This window comes from Onychomys torridus, chromosome 3, assembly GCF_903995425.1.
Source record: "Onychomys torridus chromosome 3, mOncTor1.1, whole genome shotgun sequence".
NCBI classification, from domain to species: domain Eukaryota; kingdom Metazoa; phylum Chordata; class Mammalia; order Rodentia; family Cricetidae; genus Onychomys; species Onychomys torridus.
In genome coordinates, this window is record NC_050445.1 from 142,393,821 (window position 1) to 142,411,970 (window position 18,150).

General features: G+C 49.6%; 1 protein-coding gene and 1 long non-coding RNA gene across 2 annotated transcripts; one reads left to right on the forward strand and one right to left on the reverse strand.

The window, feature by feature from the left end:
• Nucleotides 1–5,099: 5,099 nt before the first annotated feature.
• Nucleotides 5,100–13,663, reverse strand: Fkbp4 (FKBP prolyl isomerase 4). Its single transcript, XM_036182675.1, has 10 exons — nucleotides 13,348–13,663; nucleotides 11,465–11,609; nucleotides 10,631–10,773; nucleotides 9,755–9,875; nucleotides 9,161–9,317; nucleotides 8,524–8,614; nucleotides 8,334–8,417; nucleotides 7,913–8,098; nucleotides 7,179–7,418; nucleotides 5,100–5,879 (listed from the first exon to the last, which is right to left on the reverse strand). Exons 1-10 carry the CDS (start codon nucleotides 13,450–13,452, stop codon nucleotides 5,775–5,777), a joined length of 1,377 nt encoding a protein of 458 aa, XP_036038568.1. The 5' UTR covers nucleotides 13,453–13,663; the 3' UTR covers nucleotides 5,100–5,774.
• Nucleotides 13,664–13,731: 68 nt separating this feature from the next.
• LOC118580392 lies at nucleotides 13,732–17,660 on the forward strand. Its single transcript, XR_004944524.1, has 4 exons — nucleotides 13,732–14,290; nucleotides 14,395–14,550; nucleotides 15,536–15,604; nucleotides 16,670–17,660. It is a non-coding gene; the product is annotated as an uncharacterized LOC118580392 (long non-coding RNA).
• The last annotated feature ends 490 nt before the right edge of the window (nucleotides 17,661–18,150 follow it).

Consider the following 18,150-nt stretch of genomic DNA (forward strand, 5'->3'; position numbering starts at 1 on the left):
TACATATATATCTTGGATTATAATGAAAAACAATTTTTTATGCTATGTATTTTGTAGGCAGCAGTGAAAAACACCCACTGCGAAGCACACTTCACGTATTTAATAAAATCAACCCAACTATGTAAACTTGGTTTCTTCAGATGAGGAAAACGTTCAGCAAGATTGAGTAACAGCTAAAGTGTAGATGTGAGACTCAAACCAAGGTGTTTGACCCACAATGCTAGCTTTTTTGTCACTGCTGGAGTTCCTAGAAAAGTGAAGGCTTACTGGGATTCTGGATTGGCTGTATAGTGTAGCCCCCCCCACCAGCACCAAACTGCCTCTTCCAAGTGGTCTTACTCTAGTTTAGGTGGGATCCTCACTCTCATGACTGGTTGCTTTTGGATACTTCCCCTGTTGAGTCAGGTCCTGCTATTCTTTTTTTTTTTTTTTTTTTAATTTTTCTTTATTTATTGTGTACACAGAAGAGGGCGCCAGATCTCATTGCAGATGGTTGTGAGCCACCATCTGGTTGCTGGGAACTGAACTCAGGACCTGTGCTCTTAACCTCTGAGGCATCTCTCCAGCCCCCCCCCCCCTTCTTTTGAGGGGTCTCATTAAGACAACAGGAGTGCTAAGCTAGATGTGGTAGTTCTTGTCTGTAATTCCAACCCGTGGGAGGAGTAGACAGGAGGATCAAGATTTCAAAGTCAGTCTTGAACTAATTCTATGCCAGCTTTGGTTACAAGAGACCCTGTCTCAAAAACAAAACAAAAACAACAAAATAACAACTTTCCTGGCCCTCGGGAGGTCGGGGCAGGAGATCAGAAGTTCCGAGTTATCTTCACATGCAGTATGAGGCCAGCCTGAAACACATGAGGCCGTCTCAATTTTTTACGTTTTAAATGTGCATGCTCAGGCTGATTTACACATGGTTCTCAGGGGAAACAAATACACACTTAGGGTATGTTGGACCAGAGAGATGGCCTTACTTTCTGTGCTGAAGATGGGGAGAAAGGCTGAGGGTAAGACCTTTCCACCCTGGAGAGGGGGAAATGATGGGTGTGGCCTCGGTGCATCTGACCGCTGAAAATACAAGGGGAAAAGCAAACAGGACGCAGCCTGGATCAGTACTGGGGCCTGCAGATTCTTTCCTCGATAATGTTACCAGCTCCTATGGGTGGTGAGCTGTGCGGGTGGCTGGATCCACGGAAGGTCCGGGTCATTGTTACTCACGGAGGGCTGCAGGCTCCCCCACCTGCCATATCTACTCTTGCCATTCTTGTTCAACCTCACAACTTCCTATTAGGCTTTAAGGAGAAAACTATACCAACTTTGAAGTGTTTGTGCCAGAAGATAATAGGTAGTTTATGCTTTGTTATAACTTTGTTTTCTATTTCCTTTCTGAATAAAATTATAAGATAAACATATTAATAAATTCCTAGGACAGAATAGAAGAGCACTAGCCCACTTCTCACTGTACACCCTGGTCTGACCCAATTCCTTGAAATCACCTCCTGACCCAGTACTCCACAATAATCTCCCTCATCATTTGGACTTCTAGAATTTTCAGTGGCAGTGTCCGGTTGTTTGTACAGTTATCATTCACAACTTGCATGCCATATCTTCTGTCACTCAAGAGAGCCAGATAAAATTAGAAAGGAGAGAAAGTCCCTAAAAAGGGTATAACTAAGTATTGTGTTATGTGTCTGTGCACTTGTATGTGTGGGTGTGCTTGACGATGTGGACACACGTGAAAGCCAGGGGTTGATTTCAAAATGTCTTCCCCAATTGCTTCTCCATGGTTTCTCACTTAATCTAGAGCTACTACTTCAGGTAGTCTGGCTGGCCAGTGAACTGTGCCACCTTGCTCCACAGTTACAGGTATGCATTATGATGCCCAGTTTTTACATGGGTGCTGGGGGTCTTAAAGCAGGTCTTCATGCTTATGCATTTACTCACTGAACCATCCCTAGCCCAAATCTTTGGACCCACATCCTTTGAATACACTGCTCATCACAGTGGGAACATGTGACTGGGCCCTGCATAGCTAAGTGGCTGGATCCCTTTCCCAGCAATCATTTTCTTCTAAGAATATATATTTTTCTAGTTCTTAGTGTTGTTGCCATACTCTTGGCCTTCAAATTGAAATGGGACACACAACTTGAGGTGCTCTCAGGGGGGTGCCACAGGTCCAGCAAGCATCAGGCATTGTGGGCTCTGTGAGAGACACCATGGCAGAGACTCATCTTCGGCCTGAATGGGACAGGAAGCCTCTCAAAGTGGAGGAACAAAACAGTATGCAGTGCACGTGGGGTGAAAGTACCTTTTTCAAGAGGTTAGTGGTGAACAACGATGTGGGCGTAGATGGAGAGGGAAGATATGTAGGGGAAGTGACATTTCATAGGCATAGGAAGACTTAGGCAGTATAATTTACAGAACTCCATTTTAGCTTATTCTCAGTAACTACCTAGAAATCTGCATTATTAGCTCAGAACACCAGTGGCTGCTGGACTTTCTAATCTGAGCAAGTTCCTTGCATAAATGTGGGTAAGCAAGGCCCAAGTGTCTAGAAGACGTGAACAAGGACCCAAAAGAGTTATGTAGCAGGATTATTTTTAGCCATAAAGACTTAATCATGTGATCAAAACATCTTCACTAGACAGTTTTAATGTCACAATAAACTAGGACTTTTCCATCTCCACTGCTCTATCCAATTTTAAATTCTTGGAATCTCAAAGAGCTTTTAGACTGAACAGAATTTGGGATGCTTTTTATCCACGCATTGTAGAGGCTCAAGACTTGCCCCGAATCACATGACCTCAAAGTAGTTTGGGCTAGTTCAGAGAACTCCAAGTACAAAAATGTTTGACTCTTGCAAACTTTTTTTGGAGACAGGGTCTCACATAGCTCAGGCTGGTCTTGAACCAAAGTGGCTAACCCTAACCCTAACCTTGAACTCCTGATTCCTCTGCCTACATTCCAAATGCTAGGATTACAAATGTGCACCATCATTCAAGGTTCATGTGGTGTTGGGAATCCAAGCCAGTGCTTCATGCCTGCTAAGTCTTCTGTGTCTGGAGTGTATGCCATGTGTGTACAGATGACAGTGTAAGCCAGACGAGGGCATTGCGTCCCCTGGAGCTGGAGGTTGGGAGCACTTGGTGCTCGTGGAGAGGACCTGCTGGGTTCTGTTTCTGGCACCCACATGGTGAGGGCTCACAACTATCTCTAGTTCCAGGGGACTTGATACCCTCTGCCATCCATGGTTATTATACACATAGACACATGCAATTCACACACATACACTTCATTTTTAAAGACTATCTCACTATGTACCCCTGGAATCACTACATAGACCAGGCTGGTCTTACACTCAGGGATTCCCTTGCCTTTGCCTTCTCCTGAGTGTTGGGATTAAAGGTGTGTTCCACTATGCCTGCTATAAAAATAAATCTTTAGATAAAAATGCTTGAGTGCCTGAGTCTCCATACATATACCATGTGCAGTGCCTGTGGAGAGCACAAGAGGGTACTGGGTCCTTTTTGAACTAATTACGGACAGCTCTGAGCTGCCTGAGTGGGGGTTGGGAACCAAAGCTGGGGCCTCTTATAAGAGCAAGTGTTCCTAACTACCATGCTGTCTCTCTAGGCCCAGCACCTAGCTTTCGACAGGTCCTCACTTCTGCAATAAGTAGTCGAGTGACTGAGCTGTTCCCAAAGTTTTGGTTGAGTTTCTTCATCTGTAAAACGGGCCATGCCTCTGTAGTGGGCAGCTGTTTCAGCTTTGTTCTGGAAGTACTACCCCTATTGAGGCTTCCGGTAACTGTAACGCCTACGAGGCAGGGCTGAGAGAGGAGCCGTTAAGACCTGAGATCTGGATGTGCCAGCTCTCTTGGTTCCTGGATCCTGGACAGTAAAGGCAGAACTGAGCAGAGTTCTCCAAAGAACACCATTGGACTGCGCTTCATTCACCTTTCCCTGTAACCTAGCCCTTTCCTTGTAAGTTACCCCAGAAAATAAACCTCCCCTTTAACAACGCAGAGTTGCCTTAATACTTCCACCAGTTTGCCTTTCTTAGGGCAGTTGGATCAAAGACTGTATCATAGGGAGTCCTTGGTACAGGTCAAAGCTTACTCTGTTAAGTTCTTAGCAATTTAGCAAGGGCTTGCCTGGTATTGTCACTGAGAGCAAAGGCCAGAGTCAAAAGTTAGAAATACCCAAAAGAACCATACTGGAAACTCAAGCCCAAGCCTAGACTTACACCCACTGAGGGCCAGACATGTTGAAAAACTGAGCCCTTTCCCCTAGAAATCCATCCTCTACAATGTCAAGAGCTGTACAGGTCTGTGGGTAGGCAGACTGCCAGAGCCCACACAGAAAAGTATGGGCAGGCTGGGCGCTGACTATAGGTGATCAAGGAGTTCAGTGTGGTTTGCATGGGCCACCTGGCTTCTTGCAAAGTTAGGAAAGAGGTAGGAAGGAGGTACACTGTGTTCCTGGTAAGACAGAGAAGGTGGATTTGACCAGTACTCCACCAATACCTTAGTTCATATAAAAACCTGCGGCAGACAGCAAGAGTGCAACTTTTACACCTTAAGAAGCTGAGCACTGGGGCTGCAGAGGTGGCTCAGTTCACCTGCTGCCTTTGCAGGAGACCCAGGTTTGGTTCCCAGCACCCAACTGGTGACCCGCAATTCTAACTCCAGTTCCAGGAGACCCATTGCCCTGTTCTGGCCTCCACAGACACCAAGCATGCACATGGTGCACAGACATACATGCAGGTAAAATACCCAAACTAAAAAATAAAAAAACCCACCTAACTACCCAAGATGTCTGCCAGAACAGCAGCAGTAGTACAAACCCAGCTTCAAAACCATTAGGCCTGGTCCCAGTTTTCTGGATATTTCTATTTTCCTCTTGCCGTTGGGGGAAAACCCCAGCATTCTAATGCACTGGAGCTCAGGGGTGTGTGCAGAGGCCATCTCCTGCCTTGCCAGTCTGTATCACATGGCACACTGGAGTTGGACTGGAGCGTGCCCCTCTTCATTCCGCCCCTGCCCACATGTACCCACCATACCCTAACCCAGAGCTCAACATAAAGGGTTGCCTGACACCCAGTTTGTTGTTTCCATTTTATTGCTCAAGCACAGGACTTGAGGTGTGCCTGGACCTTCAGCGTGCATTAAAGAGGCTGAGGGGATGGGGACAGGGACAACCTGGGTGAGGGAAACTGGTAGGAGGGGACACACTGGAAGGCGCAGTCTAGAGGTGATCACCGTGTACCAGGACTATCAGGGACACCATCTCAGGAGAGCAAGGCAAGAGAGGACACACAGTGGTTTTCCCATGCCCCTAGCACCTGCATGGAGACTGCAGGCTTGGAAAACAACCAGAGAGGGAAGGAAGGGATAAGGAAAATGGCTGCCCAGGAGTTATCGTCTGCATCCTGGCTTCTTATCAGACTCCATCCCTATCACATACTCCCTTCTACCACTTGAAAAATGGAGCTAACAGAGGGAGAAATAAATTAACATTCTGACGTGTATGTATGGAAGGATATATACTCGTGTGTAATGGGGGAAGGAAAGGGTTGACACCATCTAAAACTACCCCCCATTTCACCCCCAGCCTGCTCTTCTCCCCTTTCCCCCCAAAGCCATCATCCAAACAGATAGAAAAATAAAGGTCTAATTCACTCAAAATTCTTCAGTTTTTACAAAACTAACAGGGTGGAGCAGGGATGGGAGCAGGGGCAGGCAGCTGCAGGGGCGGGCAGGCGGCTGCGGAGGCAGGCTAAGCTTCGGTCTCCACCTGAGACTGGCTCCCCGGCACATTGTCCTGCTCGCCCTTCATCTCAGTGTCAGTGGGATGGTCTCCTGCAGCCACCTGGGCCTTGGCCTGTAACATGAGGAAGAGGCTCAATTCCTGACAGAAAGGCACAGGCACAGCAATCCGGGAACTGTCCTCCAAGCAAACGCCCACACGCACACGTACATACTTTGTGCTGCTGGGATTAAACTCAGGGCCCTGAGCATGCTTGGCAAGCACACTGTGCTATATCCCAGACTGTCTAAACAAAAACATCTTTAATGTTAATGTCATGTTTGCTTCAGTTGGCATGTCTACTAGAATTGTAATGATAGAGATTAGCACAGCCCTGAGTAAGGCTATCACTTTTAAACCCATTTCTTTATATGCTAACCCCCCCCACAATTAAAAATACATCGAGCAATATATTAAATTCACTATTTAGTTTCACCTTTTAACTGTGGCTACTAGAAAGTTAGAAAATCTGTTTCTCTTTTTTTTTTTTTTTTTTCAAGACAGGGTTTCTCTGTGTAGCTTTGTGCCTTTCCTGGAACTCACTCTGTAGACCAGGCTGGCCCCAAACTCAGAGATCCGCCTTGTCTCTGCCTCCCAAGTGCTGGGTTTAAAGACGTGAGCCACCACAGCCTGGCATAATCTGTTTCTTTTTGACGGTGTTAGAGACACTGAAGCAATAAACAGGTTAAGTAAGACGCTATGAATGTGCAGTGGAGTACCACACAGCGGGGAGAGGAAATGAGAATCAGTGTGAAAGTTCTCTTAACTAGTAATGTAAACTGAGCTTCAGTCACTAATCAATGGTACGGAGAAAACCACGGACAGGTGCACACCAAGCACAGCAGGTGAGGTTGAACTGGCAGGACCACGTGCTTCTGTGGGGCAGACCACTAACCACACACCTACCCTTCTAGGCTCATATATGGACTCATAGGGCAGAGGCAGGCAGACAGCTGAGTTCCAGCCCCTGGTGTGAGAACTGGGCCCTGGTGGAGTGTACTTCCTATGCTATTGGCCTGGCCTCGCCAGTGCGGTCAAAACTGAGGGCTGACATTTCTTTCCTGGGAAGTGAATAAAATAACACCTGGCTTCTACAAGTAACTCCCACAGGCAACCACAAGCAGAGCCCACACCTCACTTGCTGAAGGGGCCAAGAAAACCCCTTCTATCCTTTGTAGCCACTCCCACCACGTGGCGGTTTGAAGGAGAATGGCCCCCATAGGTCGTCCCCCCCCCCATTCCAGGTTAACTCTGCCTCGTGCTTGCTCGTTGCCCGCCATGAGCTCTGACCCTCCAGAACTGTACATCCTCTAAAAACTGTGGTCATGGTTGTCTCTTCACAGCAAGTAGCTGCAACACACCCCCAACCCTCACCTTGTGCTCCTCCTCAGCCAACCTCTCAAACATGTTGGCATAGAGCTTCTTCTCCCGGGCAAGCTGCCTGCGGGTCCGCTGCTGGCACACAGCCAGCTGAGCCTTGGCGGCTTTGTTGCTGGGATAGAGCTGCAGGACCTTTTGAAAGTCGGCTCGTGCCAGGTCAAAGTCATTCACGGCCAGGTGTGCCTCTCCCCGGCGGAACAGGCCCTTCTCATTGTTGCTGTCCAGCTCCAGGGCCTAAGAGCACAGAAAGGAAGCAGCAGAGACATCAGACTCGGCAGCACCAGCTGGATTCCCAAGGGACCCCCCAGCAGGATGAGGCTCAGCAAAAATGGCTGCTGTCAAGTTAGGAAAAAAGATAGACTGAGGCATTAAATGGGAAGGGCCATGGCTCAGAAAAAAAATTAATTCAAGAGGAAGAAAGGAAATACAGGTCTTTGGATGCAGGAAGAACACAATTTCACCTTTCCAGACACAGAAAATGACCAAACCACCTGACTCCCTTTAGTTTTCCCCAACCTAGGGCTTGCCCACTGTATCTATTGTCTCCCACCATTAAAGCACCTGCTACATCCATACTAGGTAGGCCTCTCTATGGGTCTGTAACTCAGAATTCCCAAGCACATATCCCACTAACGCCACCCAATGACTGTGGGCAATTTTCAGGCTGGCTGGTGGTGCACTGGCCCAGCCTGTAAACGCTGCTTCCACATTCTCTGAAGGGATCTCACCTTGTTACAGTTTTCAATGGCAGCTGAGAAGGCCTGCAGTTTCAGGTGACACATGGCCAGATTGAGGTATGAGGCCAGTCGAAGTGCCTGGACCTTTTGCATTTCCTCATCAGAAAAACTAGACTCGTATTCTAGCCAGGACACAATCTTCTTGTACTGCAGCAAAGCTTGCTTGTACTTGCCTTCCTAGAATGGGAGGGAAGCTGAGGCACCCAGCACAGGTTAAGTAGCCCACGTTGCCTTACCTGGTGACTTACAAGTGACTCCTGGACACCAGATTCCCACTCGTTCCCATCCCAGACCATCGGACTAAGATATAATAGTGACAATCACAAGACGTATCCATAACTGGCAGAGTATCATCTGGTCAGTCATCGTCATCTTCCGGCCCCTCCCCCACGGTGTCTTGTCCTTTGCTCACCTTGAAGTATACAGTGCCCCTCTCTTTCACTATGTTGCTCTGTTCCAGCTTCTCCTCGGAGTTCATCTCCCAAGACTCCTTGGCCTGTCACACACCCCAGAGGACAGACACAGTGGTCAGCTTGCTCAGTCACCCACGGACCAGACTCCAGGAGAGAAAGAGAGCGAGCGCATGCCTCAGGCAGACTCACCTTCTCCAGACTCTTCAGATGTACTTCATATCGCAGGTGTGCATTTGGTGGGATCTGGAACTTTTCTTTCCCGACACTGCCAAAGGCATAGCTGGAGGGGTGAAAATGGCCGGTTACCTCACAGCCCTTAGTCTGCTCTGGGCTGAAAGGCTTCCTGTTTGTTTCCTGGAAAGTACCTTTTCACCCTGAGACCTGGTTCAAATAGTTTCTGTCAGGCCAACATTTTCCCAACTTCTTTATTACACATTTAGGCAGTCCCATAGCACTCACTACTACATGCTCCTAACTCTTAACCATACACCACTGAGATGACACCAAAGAGACAATGAAGCAAGAACCATTTTGAAGCGCTGAGAGCTTCAGTTTGTGTGGAACACACCAGGTGTTTCAACAAACATTAATGACTGAATAAATTAATGGCAGATGGAAATCTTCATGTTGGAAGTTAAGGGATTCAGATGAGGCTTGAATGCAGGTAAATGTGGACAAGAGTGGTGGACAAGAGTGGGCCACACTTTCAGATCCAGCAAAGGGTTCATGATGGTGACAGGTATCCCCTTAGAGTAGCAGCAGATCACACAACTCACTGTGGACATTCAGTTATATCTCTCTGCTCTGCAAAGTGCCTGTATCTCACCTAGGTTTAAGGTATACAATGGAATGTTCTCCTTTCTCCATGCGCTGAATGGCCGTCTCCAGCCCACAGGGCAGATCTAGGCTTTCTCCTTCGCCGACTTCAAAGCAGAGCTCCCGCTGGTCGAAAAGCTGATCTTTATAGTAACCTTCCAGTGCCACTGGCGTCAAAGAGAGGCAGTGCTCCAGGTGAGAGGGCAGAGCACTGAGGAAGTTGCCACCAGCCTCCCCACATCTCCGAATTACTGCTTATACTCAAGATAACCATTGTATCTCAGACCTGCAGGGATGCTAAGACAGTGTGGTGTAATTCCTTATTTTATGGATGAGACAAAAGGAAGGAAATGACTTGGTCCAAACCACCCAGTCTTTTGTCTCTGAGCTAGGAATCATACACAACTCTAGATTTTTCTTCCTACACTAGAATACGTTTCCCTTCCCTGTCGTTTTGTTTTTTGAGAGAGGGTTTCTTTGTGTAGCTTTGGCTATCCTAGAACTAGCTCTGTAGACTAGGCTGACCTCGAACCTGCCTCTGCCTCCTGAGTAATGGAATTTAAGGCACGTGCCACCACTGCCCGACCAGACTACACTTTTTTACCTTCTACTATAGCACCTTCATTGGGCCTGGCATAGCCTTCACCACGAGTCCGTATTCTGCGGATGATCCCGCCGTCTTCATCTTCTGTAAGATCTTCTCCTTTGAACTCAAACAGCTCCACCTGTGGGAGGAGATGTAAGGTGACCAACACCTTTCTGCACCAACTCAACAGTGAAACTCTGTGTCACTCAGAAGAGTTAAGACTAATGTAGACCACTTCTAGCCAGAGGGGCACAGTCCCAGTAGGAACTGGACAGTGGCACTTCTGACAAGCTGTTGGGGGCTGCTCTGGCCTACACTTTGGCAGAGGCCAGCAGGACACATGTGCTTCACTTGGCCTCAGAAAGACAAGCTATCATCCTGCTTCATTTAACAAGGACTGAGAAACCTAATGTGGCAGGCATCAGAAGTGACCTATCTCAGTGGTCTTGTGAATATTTTCTCATGGCCACTGATTGGTTTTCTACTTCCGGACTAAACAGCCGTAGTTCTTCCCCTCAGGGGATGCCTCAACCCCTGACCTATAGGAAGCTGTCTGCCCCTCCTGTGCCCCAGGTTGCCAATATTCCACACTACCCTCTCTAACGCTGATGCTCCCCACCCCAACTCCTTCCTGACCCAGTTAAGAAAGCCTACTAAGTGATTCCTACTCTAGAATGGCTTTGGAGCCCCCACCCCCTTCCCACCCAAAGCTTCTATTACTGGCCACCTTGGCGGCAGCAGAGCCAGCTACCTTTCAACCTCTCCTCCTACTAAAGCTAGGCTCTCAGGCTTGGCTACATTGTCTCTAAGAGGCAGGAAGGGCTGGAGGGCAGCCAGGCAATGGGGTGAGATAAGGTCTGGCTCTTTGCCTGGTGCTCTGTGGCCAGCACTCACCTCAAATACAAGTGTGGCATTGGGGGGGATCTTCGGAGGGCTGCCTGCTGAACCATAGGCATATTCTGGCTTGCAGGTGATGTGGCACACTTCCCCCACTTTCATGGTTGCCACACCAATATCCCAAGCCTTGATGACCTCCCCTGTGGGTAGAGGTAAACAAGACCTGCTTAGCAGGGGCCTAACTCTAGGCTCAGCGTCCCCAAAGAAAGCTGCTGTATACACCCAAGGGGAACCCGCATATCTCTAGAAATGGGACCAGAGACAAACATTCTAGGCACATTCAAAGATGGCTCAGCCCTGCAACAGAGTTCAAGAACAAGACTGTCCACCTCAGAGGGAGGGAAGAGCTGAATCAATGAGACGGGGAAAGAGATCAGCCAGTTCCAGGACAGTATAAGAAAACACAGGACGCATAATGGACGGATTCCTTTTCTGTTGTTTTAGACAGGGTTTCTCTGTGTAGTCCTGAAACTTACTCTGTTAGACCAGGCTGTCCTCAAACTCAGAGATGCACCTGCTATTGCCTCCTGGGTGCTGGGACTAAAGGCGTATGCTACCACTGCCCGGCAACAGATGGGATTCTTACCCATTCCTCCTTGATTTTAGTTCTGGTGGTGGTGGTGGTGTTCTGCTGACTAGTTTACGCTATTTTGCCAAGGCTATCTTGAACTCCTAGGCTCAAGTGACTCGCTTGCCTCAACTTCTGGTAGCTGGGAACATAGGGTAAGCGCTACTGTGCCCAGCTTAAGCCTGGCTGAGAATATAATTTTTGCTTGTGACAGCTGCCATCACCTTCAGAGCCCGTCCTGCCAGCCCACTAACCATGCCTACCTTTTCCCAGATCAAAGGAGAATTTGTCCTTGCGATCCAGACTGGAGTCAAACTTTGTGCCATCTAACAGCCAGCCAGTGTAGTGGACAAAGACCCGGTCACCAATCATGGGTGTCTCTGTGCCTGTACCCTCTCTCTTGATGACCTGGGAGGAAGTGGGCAGAAAGTGAGTATCCAAGGATGTGGGTAGAGGGCCCCAACTGCTTATAAGCTCATGAAAGGCATGTACTGGACTCCGCGAGACCCACTGCCCCCTGTCTCTTTATTAGCACATCTAAGAGCTCACTCTTCAAATGATTCCGATGTTAGTGGTTTAGCTTAGACTCAAGGAACCTTCCCAACTTCCTCTAGGTTTGTCCAGACCAGTTTTGGAAAACTTCAGATAAATGACCTGGGTTTAAGTCTTGTCTATGGTTTTAGACAAGTTGCTAGACTACCCTGAAATTGTCTGTCAAGCACTGTGGACAATCTCTACCCCCTGGAGGTGCTAGAAGAACAAAATGATAAAGCGTGGACAGAAAACTAGTTGGTCATCAGATCAGGGTCTGGTTTGAATAGAATGGAATAGAAGTAATGAAGGGAACAGATCTGTTAAAAACTGGTAAAAGGAAGGGCCAGATTACAGGTAAGCACAAAGGCTCTACATCAGGCCCTGGGAAATTAAGAGTTAGGAAACAAAATTACCATACCGTCAAGCTAAGGGGCCCTTTATTTCAGGACCAGAGTACCTCCCATGAACGTACAGGCATCTGCTTCTGTTTAACATGTTTATATATGGTGACCTCGTGGGTGTGCCACTAGGTGGATGTAGAACTCTAAAGGCTTCCCTGGTAAGAATGTACGGAGGCCTCAAAGGAGTGGAGGATAAAAGAGGAACTGACCCTTCTAGGAATCAGAACCTTGCAGAAAACGGGAGAAATAAGGGCCACATGTTCACATGGGAGCAGCTAGAGCTGGTGTAAAAGCCAGGAGCATTTCTAGACCAACAAGGCTCCCTGAGGTCTCTGCTTAGCACAGGCCACACACACTAGGAGCTAAGCAATGGGACGCCTGGAGGAGAAACAATGGATGCAGGGAGCGCATGCAATGCGGGTTAAGATTTCACCGTCCTGGACTGCTGGCAGAACCTGATCTAAACCGGCGCCCATTGTCCCGACCCGGGTCAGGGCGCCCCCCCCCCCGCCCCCGCCCCGGCTCCCCGGGCTATTTGCCGTCGAGCGATTAGTGAGCCGCTGGCTCCAGGGCAAACCGCCTCCCCCACGGCCAGCACCCTGAACCCCCCAACTCAAGAAGGCTCAGGAGGGGCGGGAGAAGAACTACAGGTCCCGGCATGCACCGCTCCTGCTCTCCCCGGACCGAGAAAGGGGGCACAGCATGGCCGAGCCCGTGACCTCGCTGGGTCTCGGCGATTGCAGAGGGGGCGCGGGGAGGCACAAAGGGCTCTGGGCCAGGCAACGGCTCCAGGGAGCCGTTTCAGATCCTAGCTAATGTTTAACTTTCAAGTGGGCGAGCCCTGACGCACCTTCGCCCAGGTGGCCCGCGCACGCACGCTGCGGACCAGGGGGTCCCCGGGAGGCAAGGCCCCCGGGGCCCTAGGCGCGCCCCCAGCCTCGTGCACCCCGCCCGGGCCCCCGGCTGCGGCTCTCGCGCTCCGCCCCGCCCCTCTCGGCCGCGCAGTGCAGCCGGATCAAGTTGGCGTGGCCGTGGGGGCTCCTTCCCGACCGGGGGCCGCACCCTCCGGGGCGCGCAGCCACCGGGCCATCTTCGGCGCCGCAGCCCGCACAGGGAAGGCAGATTCCCCCCATCCTCCGGCCGCGGCACCCCCTCGAGGCCCACGAGCCTGCAGCCGGAGGGGGGGGGCGGCGGCTCCGCGGCCCCCTCACCTTGAGCACGCCCTCGTCCTGCTTGGGGCTGATGTCCACTCCTTCGAGGGGCAGGGGCGCCGACTGCGCCCCGTTTTCGGCCGCCTTCATCTCCTCGGCGGTCATGGCCGCTAGGCGCACCGTTGGCTGCGGGAGCGGGGCGGGGCGGGGCGGGCGCGAGCCGGGCGCTCTGGCCACCGGCCGGGGTGAGCGGTGGTGCGGGTGGCGTGCGGCAGAGGGCGGCGCTGCCCACGACGGTCCTCGCCCCAGGCTCGCGCACCCGGCTCTCCGCGCGCTCGCCGCCGGCGGCCGAGCCCCGGCGACGCCGAGGGGCGGGAGCGGCGCGGCCCGGCCCGCGATTGGTCCCACTCGCCGCGGGGGCGGGGCCGGGCGGAGCGGCACGAGCGGCTTGCGAAGGGGCGGGAGCCGAGAACTTTCTAGAGAGGCGGTTAAACGGGTTGGGGCCCTTGCGCCGAGGGCACCCGAGGGTTGTTTTTGCTTGCTTGTTTGTTGTAATGGTAAGATTTGTTTTTCTGGTGGCTGGCTCCTGCGGGCGGCCTCCTCTCCCGCTCCGGGACCGCTCGGAGTCCAGTGATCGTACCCGTGCCCACGTCCTCCTCCCCACCCCGCCGCCGGAGTCCAGCCGATTTTTCCAGATCCTTCTCCATCCTCCGGACTCCCGAGTCCGGGCCTGCCTGCCCGCCCGCCCCGTCCACCCAGGCCCACAGCGCAGTATCTGGAGCCGGAGCCAGGCAGCCAGATGTGGAGTGGCGAGGGTCGTCGTCCTGCGATCGGGCCCCAGGCACCCGCGGCGCGGCCTGCGCGTCCCGGGCGTGGGCACCTAAGCAGTGTGGGGATTGGTGAAGGCCGGTGCACAAACCGTGGGGCACCGCCTTGCCCGCCCCGCAGCCTGGCAGGCCCGCCGGAGCACTTGCTCTCGGAAACGGTGTGGGCAGGAGAGCCTGTAAGTGGGGTCTGTGCACTAACCAGCCTGTTCTGTTAGTGGTGGAGCACAAAATGGTTTCAGCGCACGAGGGGGAAAATAAAGTCCCCTTTCCCTTTTTACAGAAGGTGGACAGGAAGGAGTTTTTTCATCTCAGCCGCCGCCCCTCTGGAGTTCGAGTCTGTGTGGCTTGCACTGTGCAGTTGGAGTTACGGAAGATCTGCCTGGCGGGGTCCGGACTCTGCCCAGCTCTCTAGGACCACAGTGATGCACAGCGCCCGGTAAGTGCTACCAGACGGCTACCTATTGGCTTCGTGAGTTTTCATTCCAGTGTAAAGAACCTGGTGTCTCCGTGTGCTCCGCATGATGTTCGGAGATGCCATGTAGGCAGGCAGTAGGCTGTTCTTCCTGGGTCTGCGAGATAGCTCAGTGGGTGCTTGCTGCGTGACTGCGGACCTGGGTTGGATTCCTAACACCCACAACGTTGAGAGAACGGACTCCTGCAAACTGTGCCCTGTTGTCCCTACCAAATTAGTGTAATAAAGTAATAATAATAGTAAAACTTAATCGTTTTGGTTTAAGTATCACTGTTAGGCCAGGCGGTGGTGGCGCACGCCTGTAATCCCAGCACTCGGGAGGCAGAGGCAGGTGGATCTCTGTGAGTTCGAGGCCAGCCTGGTCTCCAGAGCTAGTCCAGCACAGGCTCCAAAGCTACAGAGAAACCCTGTCTCGAAAAACCAAAATTAAAAAAAAAAAAAAGTATCACTGTTAAATAATTCGTTGTAGTCCCTCCTGATGGAACTTAACCCATTCTTTCCAGCAGTTTTAGTAGTTTAACCCAAAATCCAAGACTTCTTGGATGACTAGAGACTTGTAGAATATGGAAGGGGAGTAGCTACTTCTCCGGTAGTGAAGGTTCTGGTATAGTACTGGCTTGCACATGGCAGTTGGTTATCTCTCTGGTAAGGGACTCTGGTAGGCCTTTGGGTATTATCTGGCACAGCAAATTGTGATAGAGAAGGTAAGTTTTGCAGTAGTGAGCTTGTGTCTTCCCTGAGAACAAACAGCATTATAGGCCTAACACCTTTGAGTTCATGCAGCATGAACATTTGCTTTCACACTGCTTAAACAGGTTAACAACACAGTGGACAGAACATGTGGTTAGCAATAAGCAAAGAGTTGGGTCGTCCAAGTACAGCTGTGTAAATCGGGGCAGGTTGCCTCGTTTGCAAGCCTCCATTTCTTGTCTGTTTGTCCTGTCAATAGGGTGACTTGATGGTTAGAAAAGAGGAAATGTATTTGTGTACCTGCGTGGTGCTGGGCCTCCAGTGTCAGGTGAGTAATCAATGGTTGTTACTGTAATGTGATGTGTGTGGGGATGGAGGTGGGCAGCGTACTGTGGTAACGGTGAGGACAGATCTCCAGTGAGAGGGCCCTCCCTCTGTGTGACATAGCAGCGGATGAGAGGCTGACACACAGGCACTGAGGGCTTGAATCCCAGGGCAGGGCCATGTGCTTCTGGACTTTTTCTGATTGTGTATGTCACACCTTTAATCCCAGCACTCGGGAGGCAGAGCCAGGCGGAGTTCGAGGCCAGCCTGGACTACCAAGTGAGTTCCAGGAAAAGGTGCAAAGCTACACAGAGAAACCCTGTCTCGAAAAACCAAAAAAAAAAAAAAATTTTTTAACTTATTTTTTTAACCTTTTTATTTGACATGTTTGAGTGAGTGTTTTTGCCTGTATGCATGTCTGTGTGCATGTGGTGGCCAAAAGAGGGCACCAGCTTCCCCAGGCTGGAGTTAGATGGTTATAAGCGATCATGTAAGGGATGGGAATTGAACCCAGGTCCTCTAGAAGAATAGCTAGCTAAGCTCACTGTGTACTTACTCTTCAGGTGTTTTCTTTTCATTCCTCCTCCTCTTCACCCCTTCCTTCCCTGGCTCATTTAAATGGTATTCCCATTGGGTAAGTATGCATCCATATGTTTTTTTTTTTCTCTCTCTTTTTTTTTTTTTTTTTTTCTTTTTTCTTCAAGACAGTGTTTCTCTACGAAGTCCTGGATGCCCTGGAGTTCACTGTGTAAACCAGGCTAGCCTTGAACTCACAGAGGTCTCAACTTGCCTCTGTGTCCTGAGTGCTGGGATTAAAGGTGTGACACCTGGTTCTTTCAGCCCATCCACCTTTTGAGACAGTTTCTCGCTGAACTCAGCATTCACTGATTGGCTCTGGGATCCTCCTGTTTCTTCTCAAACAGGAAGTCTCTACGCATTTAAACAACAGGTCTCTATTTTCCTTGCTCAACCCTGTTTCTCTCTAGGATTTTATCTTCTAGATATCTCACATAGAGAATGACGTTTTTTAAATGTCTTCCATTAAAATTGTGATTTTGTGTTTTTGAAGAATGACAACACAGAAGAGAGAGAAACCATTAAAAAAAACCCAAGAAAAGGATTCGTCAGTGAAACAGAAATGGAGGCTAGAAAACGTGGAAAGAATTTTCCCCGAATGAGAACAAAAAATGCAAGGTGCTAAAGAGGATGAAAAGAGCCTTCAAAGAAGAAGGATGGGAAATGCGAACAGGAGTCAGGTGGGGGCGCCTGTTCTGCCCCCTGCTGGTGTAACACGGAACGTTTTGTGTTTTCCTGGTCGGAAGTCTTTCTGTTTCTTCAGCCAGCATACAAAGTAATGGGTTTCAGTGTGGCCTTTCATATGTAGATGTCACTGTCCTTTGTTCTTCTGCCCACTGCTCTCTCCCACCTCTCTCCTCCATCTCTTTGTCCTCTTCTTCCTTTTCCCAAACGGTTTCCCTTTCTGCTCTCATCTCCTATAGACACATATGTATGTATACATTTAGATTCCACACATGAGAGAAAATGTAACAATTGTTCAAGTCTGGCTTATTTTGCTTAGCATAATCTTCAGCTCTAGCCATCTTTCTGGATGGCTGAATACCATTTCACTGTGCATATGTATCACATTTTTAAGCGCGCCTGTTGCTGGACCCCTTTGTACCGGTTAGGGGTTGTGGAGAGTGCAGCCATGAGCTTTCACTCCTTCCTTAGATTTAGCATTCCCTGCATTAGATTTAGCATCCTCTTTGTTAGATTTAGCATTCCCTTGTTGGATTTAGCATCCCCTTCATTGTTTTGCTGTTACTTTAAATGTCTTCAAAGATTTTCTGTTTACTGCTGGTACAGAAAATGCATTTTTGTGTTGGAGAGGTGTTTCAGCTTTTAAAGACTACGCTCAGAACCAAAATGTCAAAATGCATTTTATTTCATAACAAAACTTACTGTGTAACCATTATAACTGTTTTTATGTTTTGGAAGTGAGATCTCACCATGTATCCCAGAGTGGCCTCAAACTTGAAATCCTTATGTCTCTGCCTTCCAAGTGCTTGGCTTAAAGTTCTGTGCTACCATGCCTGGCCATTTTTTCCATTCCCAAGTAGACAGTTCAGTGGCATTAAATATAAATACAAGGTTGTACAACCATACTTTTTTTTTTAAACACAGAGTCTTATATAGCCCAGGCTCGCCTTAAAATTTTGGTGTGGTCAAGGGTGAGGACTGCTTCTACCTCGCAACTTCTGGGATTACAGGTGTGCACCACCATACCTGGCGTCTTATTGTTTTGCCATAAGGTCTTGTTGTTCTCAAGATATGGCTCTTTTCCCCGAATGATGGTATTATAAACACCCTTTACCATAATTCTTGTTTTAAGCAACATGTTTGTGGTAATTTGTTGTATCTGTTGAACGTATAGCATTCAGGGTTTAGCAAAGGACATGGACTGAGTTATTGAGACTCCCAGTTCATGTTTTTAGTTTATCATATTGTTTGCCATGTCCTGGGGACAACAGGAGAAAGCCACCCCAGGGT

Excerpts from the sequence above, each read along its gene's own strand:
- Fkbp4 (XM_036182675.1), bottom strand. The coding sequence starts at position 13,452 with ATGACCGCCGAGGAGATGAAGGCGGCCGAAAACGGGGCGCAGTCGGCG. Across the intron at positions 10,774-11,464 it reads CTCCTTTGATCTGGGAAAAG|GGGAGGTCATCAAGGCTTGG; the intron begins GTAGGCATGGTT and ends CTCTACCCACAG. Across the intron at positions 8,615-9,160 it reads ATTGTATACCTTAAACCTAG|CTATGCCTTTGGCAGTGTCG; the intron begins GTGAGATACAGG and ends TCACCCCTCCAG.